General features: G+C 48.3%; 7 protein-coding genes across 7 annotated transcripts; 5 read left to right on the top strand and 2 right to left on the bottom strand.

Annotated features, from left to right (window-relative positions):
* Window positions 1-38: 38 nt before the first annotated feature.
* Window positions 39-6,978, bottom strand: EV420DRAFT_1692444 (ribosome 60S biogenesis N-terminal-domain-containing protein; the record flags this gene model as incomplete). The annotated part of the gene is made up of 19 exons (XM_060479365.1): window positions 6,829-6,978; window positions 6,636-6,781; window positions 6,317-6,583; window positions 6,193-6,265; window positions 5,899-6,143; window positions 5,538-5,848; window positions 4,697-5,489; window positions 3,980-4,643; window positions 3,711-3,927; window positions 3,329-3,660; window positions 3,138-3,265; window positions 3,065-3,089; window positions 2,800-3,012; window positions 2,136-2,732; window positions 1,953-2,086; window positions 1,273-1,899; window positions 799-1,215; window positions 504-747; window positions 39-451 (listed from the first exon to the last, which is right to left on the bottom strand). The coding sequence occupies exons 1-19, from the start codon at window positions 6,938-6,940 to the stop codon at window positions 39-41; spliced, it is 5,958 nt and encodes a 1,985-aa protein (XP_060329220.1). The 5' UTR covers window positions 6,941-6,978.
* An 82-nt stretch (window positions 6,979-7,060) lies between these two features.
* Window positions 7,061-8,190, top strand: EV420DRAFT_1552842 (HotDog domain-containing protein). The gene is made up of 7 exons (XM_060473522.1): window positions 7,061-7,197; window positions 7,259-7,280; window positions 7,343-7,454; window positions 7,511-7,533; window positions 7,589-7,605; window positions 7,658-7,801; window positions 7,855-8,190. Exons 1-7 carry the CDS (start codon window positions 7,102-7,104, stop codon window positions 8,074-8,076), a joined length of 636 nt encoding a protein of 211 aa, XP_060329219.1. The 5' UTR covers window positions 7,061-7,101; the 3' UTR covers window positions 8,077-8,190.
* A 413-nt stretch (window positions 8,191-8,603) lies between these two features.
* EV420DRAFT_1621238 (glycoside hydrolase family 85 protein) lies at window positions 8,604-11,177 on the top strand (the record flags this gene model as incomplete). The annotated part of the gene is made up of 8 exons (XM_060475676.1): window positions 8,604-8,801; window positions 8,830-8,863; window positions 9,015-9,108; window positions 9,160-9,244; window positions 9,270-9,454; window positions 9,509-9,614; window positions 9,662-9,773; window positions 9,832-11,177. The coding sequence occupies 8 exons, from the start codon at window positions 8,604-8,606 to the stop codon at window positions 11,175-11,177; spliced, it is 2,160 nt and encodes a 719-aa protein (XP_060329218.1).
* A 116-nt stretch (window positions 11,178-11,293) lies between these two features.
* On the bottom strand, window positions 11,294-12,684 carry EV420DRAFT_557174 (RNA-binding domain-containing protein). Its single transcript, XM_060482569.1, has 4 exons — window positions 12,494-12,684; window positions 12,281-12,441; window positions 11,978-12,229; window positions 11,294-11,929 (listed from the first exon to the last, which is right to left on the bottom strand). Exons 1-4 carry the CDS (start codon window positions 12,528-12,530, stop codon window positions 11,411-11,413), a joined length of 969 nt encoding a protein of 322 aa, XP_060329217.1. The 5' UTR covers window positions 12,531-12,684; the 3' UTR covers window positions 11,294-11,410.
* Window positions 12,685-12,869: 185 nt separating this feature from the next.
* On the top strand, window positions 12,870-14,721 carry EV420DRAFT_1621236 (glutamine amidotransferase subunit pdxT; the record flags this gene model as incomplete). The annotated part of the gene is made up of 5 exons (XM_060475675.1): window positions 12,870-12,872; window positions 13,701-13,863; window positions 13,919-14,118; window positions 14,169-14,252; window positions 14,491-14,721. The coding sequence occupies 5 exons, from the start codon at window positions 12,870-12,872 to the stop codon at window positions 14,719-14,721; spliced, it is 681 nt and encodes a 226-aa protein (XP_060329216.1).
* Window positions 14,722-14,834: 113 nt separating this feature from the next.
* On the top strand, window positions 14,835-17,558 carry EV420DRAFT_557139 (Alpha/Beta hydrolase protein). Its single transcript, XM_060482568.1, has 16 exons — window positions 14,835-15,214; window positions 15,271-15,374; window positions 15,431-15,489; window positions 15,543-15,597; window positions 15,646-15,774; window positions 15,827-15,928; window positions 15,984-16,005; window positions 16,053-16,124; window positions 16,178-16,259; window positions 16,311-16,553; window positions 16,602-16,835; window positions 16,892-16,912; window positions 16,972-16,979; window positions 17,050-17,179; window positions 17,234-17,255; window positions 17,317-17,558. Exons 1-16 carry the CDS (start codon window positions 15,013-15,015, stop codon window positions 17,365-17,367), a joined length of 1,536 nt encoding a protein of 511 aa, XP_060329215.1. The 5' UTR covers window positions 14,835-15,012; the 3' UTR covers window positions 17,368-17,558.
* On the top strand, window positions 17,535-18,517 carry EV420DRAFT_1552809 (uncharacterized protein). Its single transcript, XM_060473521.1, has 4 exons — window positions 17,535-17,741; window positions 17,800-18,012; window positions 18,080-18,226; window positions 18,282-18,517. The coding sequence occupies exons 1-4, from the start codon at window positions 17,607-17,609 to the stop codon at window positions 18,369-18,371; spliced, it is 585 nt and encodes a 194-aa protein (XP_060329214.1). The 5' UTR covers window positions 17,535-17,606; the 3' UTR covers window positions 18,372-18,517.
* Window positions 18,518-19,122: the final 605 nt, after the last annotated feature.

Raw genomic sequence — 19,122 nt, 5'->3', positions numbered from 1 at the left:
AATAATACATAATGATACAAATGGAGGGATAGCGAATGCTAAGTAAGACTTCTAATGACTTCCGCTCTAGCCCATTCAGCTACACCGGTGTTGTTCACTGCATCCAGCTGTGCCCGCCATATCAATAACCGGCTGGACAACAGATCCCAAGCCGGTTCTTTATCTGAGAACGTCATTGATACGCGCCAGAGCGACTCGACTGCCTGACCCCATTCCCTTACAGGGTCATCCGACACGTTGTCGAACAAATGGAGCTTGGTGTGAAGCGAAGACAGTGGCGTGGGTGCGCTCCTGCTCATACCTAACGGTTTCCACTCTATCTGCTTTTCTGTCTCTTCAAGACAGTACACGGTCCGATTGAGTAATGAAGTCGAGCTCGGAATCAAAGGACCGGGTAGCAAAGCGAGGCGCAGCAGCACGCGGGCCACCAATGATAACACAGAAAGCTTGACTAGAGGACGATTTTAGCATCAATCGATTATGCAGGAATCGGGTTGACCTACCTGATGACGAGTCATTGAGGAGAAGTGACATGCAACGGCCTATTATCCATCGCCACTGGCCGCTTGTAGCTGTCTCTAATTTTTTTGCGTCACTACAACATATGATGTTCTCGATGATCTTCAACCACGCAATGCTCTCGTCTTCAACGAGATTGAGCAATTGCATTTCAATCCAGCAATGAAGCCCCGACTTCAAAACAAGAGACGTTGTTGCTTGGGGAATGCAAGTCAAGTTCGCCAACACCTAAGAAAGGATGATTGTTGAACGGAATCAGATATTATTGTTTGGACTAACCTCCAGAATGCCTTTACGCAAAGCAACGTCATTGGACGCTTGGAAAATACTTGCAAGAAGGTCCCACGTATGCCGACGCTTGAAAACTCGCCAGTCATCGGTACCGACCAGTCCGTCAGAAAGAAGTCTGATCATCCATGCCCTCTCTTGTTTCCAGTTGTCGGAGCTACTGTATAGCAACCCGAATAGCATCGGCACATCGCTGATGTCCAGCTCCGGACGTTGCAGTAAGAACCGCGCGGTCAACGGGTACGCGAAATGAGAGGGATAGAAAACACCTCTCAACGCATGTAGTAATATTAAGGTGGAGTACGTCGGCAAACGTTTGGGGCATTCTCCGGCTGATGGTTGTGGTATGGTATCTCGGAGTAGCCCGAGTATGTAAAGAACGGAGGGCTTCTCTTGCATTTCGACGGTCTATAAACACCGTACCATTAGCTGCTGCGCAAACATGATACAGATGATCGTACTGACTTCTAGTTGTTTCCACAGAGCTGATATGCAGTATATCGCGAGCTCGCGGATGTGGCCACCTTTTGCCGAAAGAGATCGGATAACAAGGCCGACGACGTTCGTCCGAAAGAATTCGATCCAAGGGAAAGTACCCTGGGGTGGATCTTCTGCTAAGGTATGCGCGAACAGAAGGATGACGAAGAGAGGATCATAAGTAGGCACTGGATGCTTGACTTGGTCAACCTGATCATCAACACGCCGCCAATTGGGATAGTGGAGGCAAGTTTGGAGAAGGAGTGTTGGATCCAGGCTCTGGATGGCCTCCAAGGCACCGTTCGACATCGTCTCATGTGATGCATTCCACTGATTGAACAGAATCCCGATCGAGGTCTTTCGTTGTGCCTCAAAAAGACGGAAGATTGAAAGCAGCTTCCGGTCAGATATTGATGCAGTTCCATGATACACGGCCATTAGCGGTACAATATGTGTGATTTGGCAAGTGTTGGAAGGATGGAGATGGAACAAGACGTGGAGAAGATTGACAATAGCGTCTCTCAAAGGTGATGAAGAAGCGCCCGTCACTGAACATATCTTAGCGAAGCGGTGGTGCTGTATGACGTTTTGAAGAACACGATTCACTATCAAAGGCTAAAGAAATATATGAGCATTGAGATAGATCCTCTTGTTGTATAGCCGCGTACCTTGAAGGGAACATGGCTCAGAACTGCGGTCAATAATTCCACTGCTGCTGTATTCCACAATTGGAACTGTGTTACAGCAGTGAGAAGGGGCTCAACAATATGTGACTTCAAAGACACCGTCTTGACCACGTCGGCTGCAGAATATCAATATCTCGGATGGCAGCTGGTACGAATGCTACTCACTTAAATATTTGACACATCGAGAAGACATGTCATCAATGGGATTTTCGTCAGTAAAATGACGCACAGCCCATTGCACTCCATGCTCCGCTAACGCGCTCGTCAACGCAGATGCCTTGCCTCCGATATTGAGGCCAACAAGTAGCATGCCCGGTGTAAGCGATTTGACGGACAGCTTACTCAGGTCATTCAGAATCAAATCCTCGAGCTGAGAACGATGGAAAGGGAGTAACTGGAATAGCAAGGTGACACATGCCGAAGCTGTATGACGGAGACTTGGAGACGACGATTCATCGGTGGACCATTTGAACATTCGCCGACCATGCCGAACCCACGACTCAGCTTCAGCCTCGGAAATGGCTATGCCACGGCACTTGGCAACGTCCAAATAAGAATACAGGACAGAAACCAATTCAAGAGGATCTCTCTCTAGGCATTGGTTGGTTCCCAGCCATGATGAAAAAGCGCCATAAGGACATGGGCGTTTATAAATCAGAGAGCGGAGAATCTCTGCTGTTGCCGAGGTCCAATATTCCTGTTGCAGAAGTGTAACAAACTGGAGTTCCGTAGGTAGAGGTTCTAGTCGATGGCTCCATCGCGCTATTGAGCGGTCAAAGCGGGTCTCGGCATCTTCTGTATTCTGTATAGGATGGAGTAGACCTTCAACGTGTAATGGCAAAGGAAGAGCGTAGTGCTATCGCAAGGAGTTCTTCGAGGACCGCAGAGTTGGAGAGATGTGAGCGAAGATTGATCAACTGTATCGTCCTTGCACGTAGTAGGTACTCTGCTTGAGCGTCCCGCATCGCAAAGTCTCGAACTGCGCTGATAACGGTGTCCAGCAGGTCGAGAATGGGGGCTTGTTCACGGTCTTTTGCCAGGCCTTGGCTCAATGAGTCCAACAGATCGAGCAAGTTATCCAAGGGAAGATATACCACCCATATCGATGCTAAATGGAAGCTGCCGTCTGTCAGCACATTGAATGAATGTGGCATAAGCAAGACTTACTGAGATGCTTGCATTACTGCCTAAGCCGACCCGAACCTCATTTAGCCAGTGGAAGGCTATATCCGAAGCAAAGCCTTTTTCGGTGGGCGAGCTGGTATCCAAAGTGTCTTTCACCAATGCACTGAGAGCTACAGCATCAGCGAAAGAGCATCAGTACGTGCAGCCATCAACTTCATATGTAGTTTCTTTACCTTCTCGAACAGGTTCAGACAGAGCCGAAGACGTACACAGTTTCTGGACAGACTCCAAAGCGAATACAAATCCTTTTAGTTCGGCACAATCGGCCTTGGGCAATACAGAAGCCGAGCGGGTAATCAAAGAGTTCAAGAGCTGCAGCAATCCACGCAGCAGGCTTGCTCTTTCAGCAGCGACAGTTATGCAATGGCTGATTTGGCACATCACCCTCTTCAAATCCGAAAGCGACGGCAGGTGCGCAAAGACTGCGTTCACGAGGATTTCCCGCCCATCTTGCTCTTGTATTTGTTCCTCGTCGGCAGACACAAACAACCAATCGAACTTGGCGCTAGCGTTACCGTTAATGGAGTGTGCGGAAAATGGAATTTGTATACTTACTATGGCAATAGTTCATTCGACACTAGTTTGACGCCGTTCCAGAGTAGACGATGTGCAGGGTTAGCAGCTTGTGACAGTGCCTCAAGGGCAGGCGGAAAGAACCGATGAACGATTGTCACTAGGCGTTCCATGTCCACCGGTCGTAGCTGCTGTTCCAGCAGTCGAAGCCAGTCGACCAACTCGTAAGCTGCCACAATTCGTGCAGACTCAATTGGAGCTACAGTTTAGAGTCAGGCATAGGTTGCGCGGAAAAAGGAACATAAGCGTACGTATCGGCAATCCTTCAACGGCGCGAAGAAAGCTCTTGACATCTTTGCCGATGCTAGTAGGCGTCGGGGGCTTAGGAATTCTAAGATGGCCCAGACAGTATTTGAGAATCTCCACTTCTCTACGAATGGCGGTGGTAACGATCGGATATTCGGGAAAGAGTTTTTGGGGCTCGAGTATGCCATCAATCTTATCCGTGAAGGAAAGCAGAGCCCTCCCTTGAGAGAAGCTATTCTGAAGTTGAAAGACGAGGCTCCTGATGAACGTCGCGAGCGCAAGTACGTCTGAAGCGGATAGCAGCTTAGCAGTAAGTTTAGCCGAAAGCTGCTCGCTTAGCGTAATTAATAGCGGGCTTGGCAGCTGAGATTCAGCACGATCCTCGATGGACTCCAAGGCCTGTATCTCCTCGATGTAACGATAAGGCGTCTTAGCACACCTCTGTATGCAGTCGTCAAGGAAAGTGAGAACACTTTCTGGTTCATCCGTGAGCTTGGCACCATCCGGCGATTCGCCCCCAGATGGTGGCCGGCGTCCCATGGGCAAAGAAATTAGCCACAAATGTACCTCGTCCGGATTATGTTGAAACATGATACTGTTGCCCAATAAATGCTCCAGAAGATGGACAAGTGTCGAATGTATGGCAAGGACATTGGAAGACGTAAGCGCCTGCAAAAGAATATGCAGGTAGGAAGATTTTGATGAACCTATCCGATGGGTACTTTAGTAAAGAAATGGAAAGGGTCCGAATTGATGAAAGTCTGACCAGGTTTAGAAGCCCATGAAAACTGATCGCTGGACTGAAGAAGCCTCAGAACGTGTAATTGCCGAACAAGATGCAGTTTGCGTGCAGCTGGCGACATGTTCTCGTTGTTCCCCTCTCCCTCGACAGTTTCTGTACTCGAGAAGTTGATTAACATCTTTCCGATGTCAAATCGGGCTTCCGAGACTGAATCCGGTAAACAGTCATGATAGAGCCACAGTAACCGCTGGGCACTCTCCGCTAGTAGAGCGGCTTGGGTTTGGCGTTGAGATTCCGTGAGCTGGGAAGCCAGTTGTCCAGTCGTCCGTTGCGAGTACCCGACAATGACCTGAAATTCGGGCACTCTCTTACGAGCCTCTTTCTCTAAGTCACGACAGCGCTTGGACCACTGTCCATCGGCTTCCCCTTCCTCTAGTGCATCCGCGATCATTCGGAAATGCTTCGTAACATCGCGATACTTCATCAGGCATTTTGACAGCGCGAGAGCGGTACAGTGCTGTACCAAACTGCGGCTAGCCTGTTGTAGTCCCTTGGTGAAATGGACCTTGGTATTAACCAAAGGAAAGACGTTTTCGAGGACGATAGACAAGGGAGGGGGGGACGGCTGATAGAGAACCCCGTCAGTGTTCTCTGAAAGAATGAAACAAGAGACTGGAATTGGGAGGGATATGATAGACCCAAACAGAGCTATGTTTGTGATCCACCGAGATGATAGCCGGGGTTCCAACGTTAGGCTTGCCGCAGACCAATACCTAAATAACGATCAGTCAATGAAAAAGTAATCAATATGCTTTACTTACCCCGCTACAAGCTCAGGACAAGAAGACATTATTTTCAAACTGAGTTCCTGCTGCCGCATATCTTCGTTGACTTTGAGTGATCGCAAGACGTTTGCTAACATCTTGTTATACAGCTTTCCTCCTCGGCTTTTAGGGACCTCTTCGTCGTCTTGCGCGTCTTCGACGTCACGAGGATACCATCCATTGTCCTTGAAACAAATCCCGGTACCGGGCCGCGTACATATTGCTAGGAGAAAGTGGTGGACAATATTTGCAGGGACATGCTCCGGATCTTCGTCCTCGGAATCTACACGATCATACACTTTCGCTAGCTTTGATGAGTATTAGTTTCTGATAGCATTTGTCGAAGAAATGAACTTACTTGCGCTATGGTTGTCTCATTGAACACTCCAATCTTAAGCGTTCGCTTCAGTTTAGGTTCCGACCATATCCCGGCCCAAGAAACCTCCAAGACTTTACGAATGACAGGATAATGGTCCTGAGATAGGCCTTTGAACATAGAAACAAAGGCGTCACGATGCTGCTCCAAAAACACGACTTTGACTGGCACAGGAGTGTTGGTATCCACAAACGATAGCAGGAAAAGAATGTACAGTGTCCGGATATCTTATAATGTTGATTTAAAAAAGAAGTCCGAGGTGCGGCCAAAACTCACCAGGCTTGGCCAACGGGTCGAGGGATTCGTCAGTCTTGGATTTTCGTCTTAGATTCATTAATTTTGGAAGACTCTAAGATGGATTGATTTTAGAGATATGTAACCACGAAAAATGAGTCCGTACCTTGGTCTCCCAAGCAAAGGCCTCTAGTACGCCCTTCCGTTCACGACCCCGAGCAAAGCCAGAAAGGCTGTTATACAACTTTAATGTAGATAGAATCAGGTCGTTGCTAGATCCGCTGATATACGAATTGAGTTTCCGCGTCCATTGAGGTGAGAGCAACTGCTTGACAATCGGATGCCCCAACGAATGGTACGTGTAGTGGCTTGATACTAACGACAGGGTCACAGCAAGAACAGAGAGCAGTAAGGATATCGATGCTGTTTGTCGCTACAAAAAACAGTTGGGCGTGTTCATAGGAATCTTCAGCGAACATACTCACCTGTTCCGCTCCCGCCCAGAGAGTGAAGATATCCTCGGCACCAGGCGATCCATTTAACCATTGTTGGGCAAGGATCAAACGACTGTCCTGTGGGGATATGTTTTCATCCGGTTTCACCGTAAATTGGTTCCGAATGGACGTAAGTCCTGCAGAAAACGTCGTATAATATGCAGGGAAAAAATAAATATCGTACCTCGAGTTAGAATATCGACATCCTGTGACCGTAGTAACGCCCTAATTTCTTCTCCTGAAGATAGTTTTTGTACCGAGCTATCTACTTTGGCGGGCTTCGAGGGTCGATTCATTCGAAAGATATAAAAATTTCCACCCAAGTGGAGGTGAATGCCGAAAATGGAATTACCAATTCCGCAAAGAGAAATGTGAAATGGCCTCGGCTATTACCGGGCCGAGGGGAAGAAGGATACCGGTGGAATCCTCAACATGTCACTACTTGCATGTCAACAAGATGCAAAGCACGCTCCGTTCAGCTGCTGCGAAAAGCAAGAGGTCTATTTACTCCCTTCAAATATTTCGACAGGCTCAAAGACGTACAGTTACTAATGTTCGTTCTTTCCTACCGATACTAATTTCCTCCGACTTAAACTTATTACACATTAATCCAGCTAGGCCCCTGCGACACTCCCGGTATTAGCCCTTGGAGAGTTTCGACGATTTTTCTGATTTATTTATTTTTTTACCTCCATTAGAGCAATACCAGGAAGCCAAGGCAGACGCGTACAAGGCACTCACCCTAGCAGGCTACAATCCTAAGTACTTTTGGGAACAGCCAATTGTATGGGGCGACCATGATACGTTCCAGTGAGCTACAGCAATGTGAAATCCTATTATTGGTCTCGGCTGAATATTTCATGTAGACATGTAAACAATGTCAGCTATGGTGAGCCTGATCGCCGTCAGCTTGGTTTCTGACTGATACCAGCGATGTCTATCAGTCCGATTCTTTGAATCAGTGCGTATTTCTATATTTCTCTGCAATATCTGGAATTCAAGGATTAAACCAGAGTCGTGTCCATTGGATGAGGCATCTTGGTCATCAACTCGGTGGACCATCTGCCGCTGACTCTCTGATTCGGGGGGAAGGCGTCTCACTCATTCTCAAATCCATTGATGTGCGATATCGACGTCCTGTTACCTACCCCGACACTGTAAGCTTTCCTTTTCATTTCTTCTGTGACGTGCTCAACATCAACACACTCAGCTCCTAATAGCTCACCGACCTGTTCAACCAACTGATGGGCAAAGACCGGACCCGTCGGCTTTGAATTTAGAGGCTTCAGCTTATTCCCTCGGTCAACGCGCGATAGTGACTCTTACTAAGGAGGTCGTGGTTTGGTATGACTACGACACACTAAAGAAGTGTATTCCAGAGGACAGGTACCTCCAAGCAGTCTGGCATACTGGGGTGGCTAGCTCCAGTTAGAGATGTATTGTCTTCGAAGGTTTTAATTGCTGTCATACTACTCATGAATCACTCTTGTAACAATACTAGCCCTATGTTCCAAGTGGTATACTGCTTGCGACGCATATCTCGCTCTGAACTGCAGTAGCATCTTTATCGTAAATTGCGATGCAAATCTCGACGGTAACCTTTTTGCTGACGCTGTGCAAGGTTACCAGCTAAATTATATTGCTGAATTTATCTTCTGGGTACAGTACTAGACAACGACTGGCACTACTGTCCCCCAATTGTTTCCACGCGGAGGAAATCAGACAGAAACGGTTCGCCGAACTGAAAAGATTTCCTCAGATAGATTTCCGTCGGCTGGAAATCAGTTTTTGGCGGGGAGAATCCAGTTTCTGACTTGATGGAAACTGTATATGGAAACTTAGGCATGACGGGAGTGTGGAAGAAGTTTTGAAGAACTTCCTTACCACTCGCCGGCACATCGGCCCGGGACTTGACTTGTAATTACGCGATCGATGTTCTAATCGTAGACTGCCACGACCATGCCGATTAGAGGATCTGTGGTCCTGGAGAACTCTCCAGGGTATTTGATCCAGTATTTCAAATCTCTCGAAGAGCTCGATGCATACACGGACAAACCGACAAAGAAACTGACTTCTCCCTTGAAATATTATCCACGCAAGCTAAGCGCCGAGTCAAGTTTTAAGGGAAACCTTCTGGTGAAGCCTCAGTCAGTCTACGTGGACCGTAGCTTATTTTTCCGTAAAGGTATGTCATGATTACAAGGTACGGACTACTACTTGTTTTGGGATACACGAACAGAACTGATTTTTTTTACAGGGAGGATACACTGAGAGCCCGTTCGATCTTTCGTACACCTTCAATTATTGGTCGGCTTGTAATAGCTTTATCTAGTAAGTATCTTTAAATAACACTAAAACGCGTCCCGCAAGTAACGATCAGTTTCTCACACCATCGCGTTACCATCCCCCCACACGGTTGGATAACCGCTGCACACCGACAAGGAGTCAAAATGCTGGGCACTCTGTAGGCATTTCCCCTTATTTGACTCGCTGCGAACCGACAAATTTTTATTAGCATCTTCGAAGGAGGCGCAGAAGCAGACTGTCTCCGGCTCCTCGTAGGACAGCTCCCAAAATCAAGTACAGGTCCTGCAAACCATGTCGCAAGTTCTTCTTCCATGCCAGGTGTCACCCCACTATGCACGGGTACTTGCAGAGCTCGCCGCAGAAAGAGGTTTTGAAGGATATTTGCTCAATTTTGAGTGTCCTTTGCAAGGCAGCTTTGAACAAACTAGAGCGCTTTCTCTCTGGATCACGATGTTGCAATCTGAAATGTGCAACACAGTAGGACCTCATGCGGAAGTTATCTGGTTTGCAGTCCTTCTATTTCGAATGTGTATCTTTCGCTTACATCTTTTATGAAGGTATGACAGTGTCATCGTATCGGGACAGCTCGCTTGGCAAGACAGACTCAATAGCCTGAACCTGCCTTTCTTTTTATCCTCGCAATCTTTCTTCAGCAACTACACAGTACGTCCTCAGGTGACCTCTTGATTGATTCTTCTCATCCTCTATAGTGGCGGAATGACTATCCGAATCTTACAGCACAGTATTTTCTCAGCTTAGATCCTGCTCTCACAGAGAGTCAGATGCATTTCGCGAATAAGTCCCTTCAGGATATCTATATGGGTAATCAAATTTGTTTGTTGTGCGCCACACCCCTCATTAAACATTTTTATCTATGTAGGTGTTGACGTCTGGGGTCGAGGCAGCCACGGCGGCGGGGGCTTCGGTTCCTACAAAGCCATTACCCACATATCCCCTGACTCCCTTGGACTGAGCGTTGCCCTCTTCGGCCAAGCCTGGACCTGGGAATCTGAACAAGACAAACCTGGCTGGACCTGGCAACAGTGGTGGGATTACGAGCGTACGCTCTGGGTTGGAACGACCAACAACGATGAGGTGTCAGTGCCCGAAGTCTCTAAGCGTAAGGGCGAGCCTGACTGCACCCATGGTCCTTTCCTCCCGATCGCATCGTTCTTCACCCATCGTGCGCCCCCGGATCCTAAGCACCTCCCTCTCCATACGACGTTCTCTCCCGGCGTAGGCCACGCTTGGTGGGTCAACGGCGTCAAAGTCTTCGAGAGCGAGAAAGGGTGGACAGACGTGGACAAACAGACGAGCGTTGGGGACCTCGTCTGGCCCCGGCCCGCGATTTCGTGGGAAGGTGAAGACGAGGAAATGTTCGATGGGAAAATAGAGGCGGAGCCGTCTATTTGCATGGACGACGCTTGGAACGGTGGAAGCTCCCTTCGGGTATCGCTCACTGATCAGGGAGAGCGCTCAGTGTACCGCTGCGTATGGCTACCAGTACAATCACTTTCGCTCTCCGCGCAGACTACCTACGAAGCTATCGCCATCTACAAGCTTGACGCGGCTGCTGACCTAGATGTCAGTCTCTCCGTCAAGTCTCCTAGTACAGAAGGCAGCGTTACTATCATGCCCCAAACTGAAAATGACACCGCACTTGCACATGGATGGGTAAAGGTCTCCATACAAATTTCCGTTCCATCTTCTTCATCCTCTGCATCCATCGGCTTAGTTATAGCCATCGTTACGGAAGATCCATCAGAGCCTCTCGCTGCTTCCCTCCTCTTAGGCCAACTAAATGTGTACCGAACGCCCTCACCTTCGTCGTCATTCTCTCCAATGTTACTCTGGGCAGACTATTCCCCCAAGGATGGGAAGCTTACCTGGGAAGTCGCCACGTCTCTTCCAGCTATCACCCTACATCCGCTTACTTCCCCCGAGGACCCTGTGCCATTGTGGGACATACAGCCATATAGAGTCCCGTCCTTCGTGTACTACAATATATACGCTAGTCCCTTCTCGTCGACGACGTATGCTAGGGGTCCGGAAGATGCGACGTGGATTGGCACATCCGGGTACTCGGGATATTCTAAGACGTTCTTTGTGGAGAATCCAAACAAGACAAAAACAAGGTTCTATGTTCAGGGCGTGACCGAGCATGGTGAGGTTTTACCTTGGGAAAGATGCGTCTTTGTGGATAGTCCTGTAGATGAGGGGACGTAGACCGGAATTTTGTTTTTGTTTCGTGTAAAATATAGGATCCAGTAGTACTCTGTTAACTACATCCGTATTATATCTACTGATGGAGGCAATGAAAGCAATGAGGAAGGTTCATTTTAGTTGTACAAAGTACAGTAGACGAAAAAGATAAGTAAAGAAAAAAAGTAAGAACTATACACATCGTCCGAAAAGACCACCGACGGGACAGTTCAAAAATATTTTGAAAGTGAGCCCGTTCACCGTGCATAGGGGTGATAATTGTGCTGGCCCCGTTGCGCCGCTCTCTGGGGACCAACTCCAGGACCACCAGGACCTCCACGGGGACCCCTTGGAATATTCGGGTTCATGTTGGTCGCACCGGTGCCCTGCATCATACCTCCCCTGCCCATACCCATTCCTCCAGTACCCATACCCATGCCCATAGCGCCCATATTACCCATCCCCCTCATGTTTCCAGGTCCTCCAAAGCCCGTGTTGGCCATACCAGCCATCATCGGGTTCATACCAGCCATCATCGGATTCATTGCGCCACCTCCAGTCATCTGGAACATGCGTGTGTATAGCTGAGCTAAAGCTTGGGGGTCGAAAGGCGTATTTCCAGCTCCGGTGGCAGCCATAGGGTTACTGAAGTTACCCTGTGTGGCGACGGCACCAGCGCCTCGACCAACGGCAGCCGCGGTATAGTCTCCACCGGCTTGGTTATCTTCGCTGTAGTTATCTCGCTGGTACCTCGGTTGAGCGAGCTTTACGTCGATCTGCAGCAAGTCAATTTAGACTTACGACGATAGCTAGAAGATACTTACCAATTTACCATCAATCTCGAGGTTACCGAAACCCAGGAATGGCTGGACGTTGGTATCTTCAAAGGAGATGAAGCCAAACCCTTTGCTTCTGCCTGTCTCCCGGTCCAACATGACCGTCGAATCAATGACTTTTCCAAACTGTGAAAAAAATTCGCGCATGGACTCAGAGGTCACACTGCCTGCAAGACCACCTATGAAGAGCTTCGTGGCACGCTGGTGCTCTTGCCGAGGGATAGCTCGCTTAGGGTCAATCTGTGGTCCAAGTTAACTCGATATTCATTTTTGATAAGTAAATCGACGTACTGCTTTGCCGTCAAGGAAATGCTCCTTGACCATAACGGCGTTCACACTCGCAGGATCTTCAAAGGTAAGGAAGGCAAAACATCTCGACCTTCCGCCCGCATCGCGCATAATTGTGCAAGCGTCGACTTTTCCGAACTGCGAAAAGTAATTACGGAGAGATTCTACGGCAAAACAGTAAGTACTACGCATTAACGTGATGCTTTGTATATCTACCATCTGTTGTATCCCAATTGAGACCACCGATGAACATCTTGCTATAGAGTCGAAGTGTGCGAGCAAAGATAGAAGCGACATTGACGAAGATACGGGGAAGACATGCAGAAAAAAAACAGAGAAATTGCTATTAGTATCAGTAGGCTAGGACAGAATTGTCACAACGAGGATGATAAAATAGAGACGCTACTGTTTGTGCATAGCCTAGCCTAGTCGTAGACAACGCAGATACGCTAGGTGCTGGTGTAGATGACAGACGGACCGACTACGCGACAGTCATCTAAAGATGCTGGATTACAGTAGACGCGATGCCACAGCACCCTGAAACAAATGATAATGGATATCTTACCCCTCGTCCTTCATTTCTGAGGGCCGTATGGTCCGCTCAGCGACTGAGATATTCTGGTAACCTCCATCAGCCCGCGAGGAGTCTCCATAGTCATCCTGCGGCTGCTCGTACGTCGGAATTTGCTGTGTTGGCGGCAATATCGTAGGCGCTATTGGCGTTTGGACTGCCGGTGTCGAGTAAGAGGGTGTTCTAACATCAATTGAAGGTGGTGAAGGTTTCGCTGGGGCACTTTCTTGCGGTTTCGAGGCCGGCGTCGGTGTTGGCTCTGGTTGCGCTTGTTCCGGGGCTGCCGTCGTTTTTTCGTCCGACGGCTGATCAGCAAAATCGGTATCGTAAAGATCTAAAAAGTACGTTAATAAATATCTCTTTGAAGGAATACGAAGGCTAACGAACCGCCGTAGAGGTCAGCGTCGAGGTCGGACATGGTGGTGGTAAAAGAGAAAGAAAAGTGGCGGCGCCGACAGACGGTCACAAAATGTTCCGACATTTGTCACGTAACGCTTACCCGAGTCACCGATTATGTAAATTGTGTAAATTGGAAAATTCGGAAAATTTGTTTCATGTCACGATGTCACAGAGTCACGACGGCCTCAGCGGTCCGGCCGTTGGCGCTGGGAATTCTATTAACTTTTTATTTTCAATCTTTCAGGATGCATTCTGAGCACAACTGTGTTTTGCTGTTCTTCCGGCAGAACAGGAAAAGTATTTCTATAGTATTGGTGGAATCCGATCGCGACATCGACAAAAGGGCAAAAGACAAGCCCCGGAGCGCCGTCGACCCGCTCTCTGACTCATCGCCATGGCTGTCCAAGTAACGATTGGCATTCTTGGTGAGGGAGTCCAATAATTCAACCATAGCGACCCATTAATGTTAAAATCTTTACTGCAGCTTTGCAGGGAGCCTTCGCGGAGCATCAGGCGGTCGTACACAGACTATCTCTGCCCGTTCGCCCAGTAGTCGTGCTAGTCCGGACCCCCGAAGAATTGGCCGTCTGCGATGGTCTCATTATCCCCGGCGGAGGTCAGCCTTCCTTCGTACAAAAAAAGCCGACTTCATTGCTGAAAGTATCTGTTAGAATCTACTACTATTGCACTTCTAGCACGCCTATCAGGTCTTCTAGATCCGTTGAGGGAATTCGTGAAAACCAAACCTGTCTGGGGGACCTGTGCTGGCGCCATTCTCCTCGCACAATCAGTCGTTGGCGCGAAAAAGGGGGGACAGGAGCTGCTGCAAGGAATATCGATATCGATTGCTCGAAATGGCTGGGGGTCGCAAGTACGAGGATTCGTCTGCTCTTGTATAATTATTGACGCCGAATATTATAGGTGGAGTCCTTCGAAGTGCCGTTAAGTGTCGAGGGAATGAAAAATTCAGAAACTCCGTTTATTGGTGTTTTTATACGAGCTCCGGTACGTGGTATGATGTCGATTCAAGTCAGAGGAGCCGATTTCGAGGCAGTCTGTCTTCGCACATTCTGCAGGACTAGAGTGTTGCTGGTGTGCATCACACGAAGATATCCATCACCAGAACTGTAGTCTGCAACGCTTCTCGTTGTGTGATCGTCTCCTCCGAAATTGACTTCAGAATTCTTCGGAATTCCCCCCTCCTCTATTGTTTCTCGGCATTGTATTCATTTGTTTTGTACAGGTCGTCCTCGAACTTTCATGTTCTCCTGAAGACAAGCCAATACAAGTCCTCGCTCGATTACCCGCAGAACTTTTACCCCCAGCTCTTTCAGGTCTGGACGACTCAGATCCGAAGACCATCGTGGCCCTTCGACAAGGCCGCCATTTGCTCACAACCTTCCATCCTGAACTGACCCCCGACGACCGTTTCCATGACTACTTTGTCAGGCATTGCGTGTTAGGCACCATTTGAGTGGGTGCTCGTCGATGTGTTACATTACTACAGCTTAGACTCTTTAGATTTAGAGCATGCGGGATAGCTTATCAGTAATAATCATACAGCCCTTCACTGCATGTGCTTCAGGGACGACCCCTCACGCCTGAGGGCCTAAATATAGCGTCAACCAGTACTTATCTGCATGGTAAGCCACCCACGGTTGGACATAATAAGAGTCAGCAATGCTTCTCGCGCTACGCCCCGGTTACCCGGTGACGGTATATAGTGCGGTGCTCTCCACGCAAATTCAATTCCTCACCTACGGTCATGTTCCTACGCTTGGTGACGATTCTCCTCGGCCTAGTCGCCCCCGCACACGGCGCGCGTCAAATTCACAAGAGCGAAATTCAGGCTCGACAGCTCGAGGCAGCAAAACGATGGCGCTCCATACCACAACCCAACGTCGCTTTCGACCTTGAGCGGCGTGCGGGAGTACAGAACATCACGTTCTCTAATCCCAAGGCATCTGGTGCGCTATTATTACCCATCTGATTGCGGCATTTGGCTCACCGGCAGCGTCGATAGAGTTCTTTGTCGATGGAGCAAACATTCCTGAGGTCGACTTTGACGTAGGACCCAGTTGGTCGGGATTGATGCCTATCTCTTCGAATCCCAATGAGACGCGAAAGGTCAGTCCGCCCGGCGTAATATTAATCAGTGTAATCAACACGCGTTTCATGTTCAGCTGTTCTTCTGGTTCTTCCCTCCCGGCCCGCAAGGCAGCATGGATGACCTCATTTTCTGGTAAGGGTCATGTTGATTGATATTTGCACTAGTCGTGATTTACGCTCTCTCAGGACGAATGGTGGTCCTGGATGTTCTTCCCTGGAAGGCTTTTTGCAAGAGAATGGGGTAGGTTATATCTTCGAGTCTTTATCGTTGTTGCTCACCATTCCATAGCCATTTCAATGGGGAGTCGGAACGGCCAAGCCCATCGTCAATGATATGAGCTGGACCAACCTTTCGAGTGTCCTATGGGTTGAGCAACCAGTTGGAACCGGCTTCTCTCAAGGAACCCCAACGATACGGGTATGTTCCACCTTTTATGTCGCTACATAGGCCAATGATTGTCATCCAATAGAATGAAGATGATTTAGCGGAACAACTCGTCGGTTTCTTCCAACAATTCTTGGAGGTCTTCTCGGAACTGAAGGGGAAGAAGCTGTATGTCACGGGTGAAAGTGTAGGTGGAATTCCTCTATCATGTCAGTTTGGTGATTGCTGATGAATGAGTCCAGTACGCAGGAATGTATGTTCCTTGTGAGTACAATCGGCGGCCGTCAGTTTATCCGATGTTGATATGCTAGACATCGCCAATTACATCTACGAACATCCTGGTGACCTGGATTTGGAGCTGAAAGGCATATGGATCGCTGATCGTACGTACCTCGACCATGATTCTTTCTATTTCACACGCCCATCATTTACATAGCCGTCCTCGGATGGGATGTCGTCCAAGAACAAATTCCTGCTGTCGACTTTGTCCATAAATACGAAGGAGTCTTTGCTTTCACGTTAGTATTAACGCCATGCATACAAATACTTTTGTTGAACGTGGGGATTAGGAAAGAGTTCCTCTCCGAACTTGACGACAAAGCTGCCGCCTGCAACTACTCCGGATATACAAAGACCTTTGCGACGTATCCTCCCAAAGGACTCCTTCCGCTTCCCGGACGGTCAACTGAAGCCGACAGGGGATGCGATCTATGGGACACCATATTCAATGCGGCTTTTGCCATTAACCCCGCATTCAACATCTACCGTATCTTCGATACTTTCCCGGTTCTCTGGGATGTCCTTGGGTTCCCGTAAGCGTCAGAGTTCCCAAGGGCAACCTATCACTGATTTGATTCTAGAGGATCTTTCGAAGACATTCAGTTGTCTCCGCTATACTTTGATCGTCAAGATGTTAAGGAAGCTATTCATGCTCCTGTTGACGTGGACTGGACCGAGTGCTCTAATATTAATGTATTCCCTCAGGGGGATTCTAGCCTTCCCTCTTCGTTTACCGTCTTGCCGAATGTTATTGAGAAGAGTAATCGCACGGTCGTCGCGCATGGCCTCGCTGACTTCATTCTGATTGCTGAAGGGTATGTATTTTAGCATCATCAATTTACTTCGCTCCTGTTAACAGTTATTCATTCAGGGCGAGAATTGTGATCCAAAAGTGAGCATAAAAATTTCGCGGTAGCACTGACTGAGTGTATACAATATCTGCTTTTTCAGTATGACATGTACGTGAATATCGCTGTTCGTGTTCGATGATGGCCAAATGGACTGACTGAATGTTTGATGATCCATCAGGGAATGGATTACAAGGTTTCCAAACACCCATTGAAGATGACAGCCTCATCGTTGATGGTGTCGGGGTTCTCGGTACATCGCACACTGAGCGAGGATTGACTTTCATAGAGGTAGCGCTCAGTGGACATATGTAAGTTCTTTGATACGGAAGACAGTCTCTCAACTGATCGCTGCTACTTTGCAGGATCCCGCAATACTCTCCTGTGGTACGTGATATGGCAGAAGAGCAGATAGTTCCAGAAACTGATCATTTTATCTTGTACTTAGGCCGCATTCCAGAGCATGCAATATCTGATGGGCTTCCGGGACACTCCATGATACTATTGCTGCAAAAAGGATGGGGCAAAGAGTACACCTGGACCTGAATATTGGGTAGGATAAATTGTTGCTGCATATTTTGCGGTCATTTTACATATATTCCAAATCGTCTTTCACTGGCACCGTAACTGAAAGCTGACCCTGAAAGTTATGTAACAATAAGCGGTCTCCGGACCGGAACTCCGGATTGACCTTGACTGCAACGTTGACCAATCACTGAGCTCTACCCCGCGCCAAGTATGCAGAATACCCAGATGCCGGGATCTCCGACACGCTATGCTCTAGATCTTGATGATGTTATTGCATTTCCCGATATCGCTCACGTACCTGTGCTCCCCCCTCAAGAGAAAGAGAGCTGGTACATTCTTACCGAGGTTAGCTGCTACCTGTACCTGTCTATCGACGTACTGTTGATGTCGGACATGCACCCAGATTGTATCAAACGAATCCGTCTTCCGGCCTGTATTTCGAGTAGAGGATAAGCTTTCGGGAAATTATTGGGTAGTTGCTTTCTACACGGACAATCCAGTCGCAGATGCCAAAGATTGCGAGGTGGGACACATGATTTGTATTAAGAATGGTATGCCCAAGCAGTTTGCGGACGGACAACATGGGTATAGGATTGAAGATCCCTCCAACATCGTGGTTCGTCAAACCTGAGTGTGGGAGCTGATCTGGTTGATACTGCTACTAATGAAATAACTGTTTGCAGATTCTCCCGTGCGGTCTTGCAAAGCTCCGACAGCTGAACGCAGAACTTCATAAGCGCTCGGATGACGGGCTGCTTTCATCATGCGTAGTTTGCAACTCCCGGGTAAGAAAGGGATGTGGAAAGTGCAAAACAAGATATTGCTCGAAGGTTGGTGTTGTATCTGCTGCCTGGATTCAAAATCTCACTTGTACTTTCTACTCAGGAGTGTCAGAAAGCTAATTGGCCGAGGCACAAGCCGATATGCAAGGTGTTGAAGACACTGCATGAATGGAACCGTACGGACTGGGGTTGACCAGGTGCCAACGCTCTCCGAGCCCTTTGAGCTTCTAAAAATACTTTACCGTTCGTTTTCATATGTGCCAATTGTTATGTATTTATGCGTTTTGGGGGATATACAGCAACCGTCTACCGCCACCAATAGAAGTCTTTTGCACCCGGAAAAGCGTGTGAAAGCCAACCTTACGGTGCCGTGTCATTCTCCGCAGATCGTCTGGTGCTTATTTGTTCTTCACCAATTTTGTCCCTGAACCCCGATTAACGGACCATTGAAATTCATAAGTAATGGCACCGGCAGCTACTTCACCTAGTGTGTCGTCATGTTCGGTGATGCGGACAACTTCCAACCGCTTCCGTGCTGGACTTCGATTGCAAGGCGAGTGAGCTGCTCTGATCTGGAAAACAATTCATTTGAGCTGAAGTGTATTGCCGGCAGCTGTTCAGATACGGCGCCATATCTGTGGGCTTTGACAGGCTTCCAATCGCTGCCGTGCTGGACTTCAGAATGCAACGGGTACATTGGTGTGATCTACCTGGATGATTTATTTGAGCCAAATTATATTCCAGAGCCCCCTATTCCAGAGCCTCTACATCGGGATGCGAAATTAAGCAACGTCCTTTGGAATCTCAGTCGGTCTTCTCGTTCTTCTCATCCTGGCCGGTCTGATTTAAATCGCTATGTCAACTCGAGGCTATACGCTGGTTCCGCATGGCATACATTTCGAACGTCAATGAAGCTGTTTTCGACACGGAAGTGGCTGGCACGA

The sequence above is a fragment of the Desarmillaria tabescens genome (genome assembly GCF_030435595.1).
Source record: "Desarmillaria tabescens strain CCBAS 213 chromosome Unknown EV420scaffold_24, whole genome shotgun sequence".
Taxonomy (NCBI): domain Eukaryota; kingdom Fungi; phylum Basidiomycota; class Agaricomycetes; order Agaricales; family Physalacriaceae; genus Desarmillaria; species Desarmillaria tabescens.
This window is presented reverse-complemented; position numbering and strand designations above follow the sequence as displayed.

What these genes read in the sequence shown, in the direction of transcription:
- EV420DRAFT_1552842 (XM_060473522.1), top strand. Translation starts at nt 7,102, where the DNA reads ATGCAAAGCACGCTCCGTTCAGCTGCTGCGAAAAGCAAGAGGTCTATT. An exon ending in AGGCCCCTGCGACACTCCCG is followed by an intron (nt 7,281 to 7,342) that starts GTATTAGCCCTT and finishes TACCTCCATTAG; the next exon opens with AGCAATACCAGGAAGCCAAG. An exon ending in CTGTTACCTACCCCGACACT is followed by an intron (nt 7,802 to 7,854) that starts GTAAGCTTTCCT and finishes CAACACACTCAG; the next exon opens with CTCCTAATAGCTCACCGACC.
- EV420DRAFT_557174 (XM_060482569.1), bottom strand. Translation starts at nt 12,530, where the DNA reads ATGTTCATCGGTGGTCTCAATTGGGATACAACAGATG. An exon ending in CAATTGGGATACAACAGATG is followed by an intron (nt 12,442 to 12,493) that starts GTAGATATACAA and finishes GTTTTGCCGTAG; the next exon opens with AATCTCTCCGTAATTACTTT. An exon ending in ATTTCCTTGACGGCAAAGCA is followed by an intron (nt 12,230 to 12,280) that starts GTACGTCGATTT and finishes CTTGGACCACAG; the next exon opens with ATTGACCCTAAGCGAGCTAT.
- EV420DRAFT_557139 (XM_060482568.1), top strand. Translation starts at nt 15,013, where the DNA reads ATGTTCCTACGCTTGGTGACGATTCTCCTCGGCCTAGTCGCCCCCGCA. An exon ending in ATCCCAATGAGACGCGAAAG is followed by an intron (nt 15,375 to 15,430) that starts GTCAGTCCGCCC and finishes TTTCATGTTCAG; the next exon opens with CTGTTCTTCTGGTTCTTCCC. An exon ending in GAAGGAGTCTTTGCTTTCAC is followed by an intron (nt 16,260 to 16,310) that starts GTTAGTATTAAC and finishes CGTGGGGATTAG; the next exon opens with GAAAGAGTTCCTCTCCGAAC.
- EV420DRAFT_1552809 (XM_060473521.1), top strand. Translation starts at nt 17,607, where the DNA reads ATGCAGAATACCCAGATGCCGGGATCTCCGACACGCTATGCTCTAGAT. An exon ending in GCTGGTACATTCTTACCGAG is followed by an intron (nt 17,742 to 17,799) that starts GTTAGCTGCTAC and finishes ACATGCACCCAG; the next exon opens with ATTGTATCAAACGAATCCGT. An exon ending in AAACAAGATATTGCTCGAAG is followed by an intron (nt 18,227 to 18,281) that starts GTTGGTGTTGTA and finishes CTTTCTACTCAG; the next exon opens with GAGTGTCAGAAAGCTAATTG.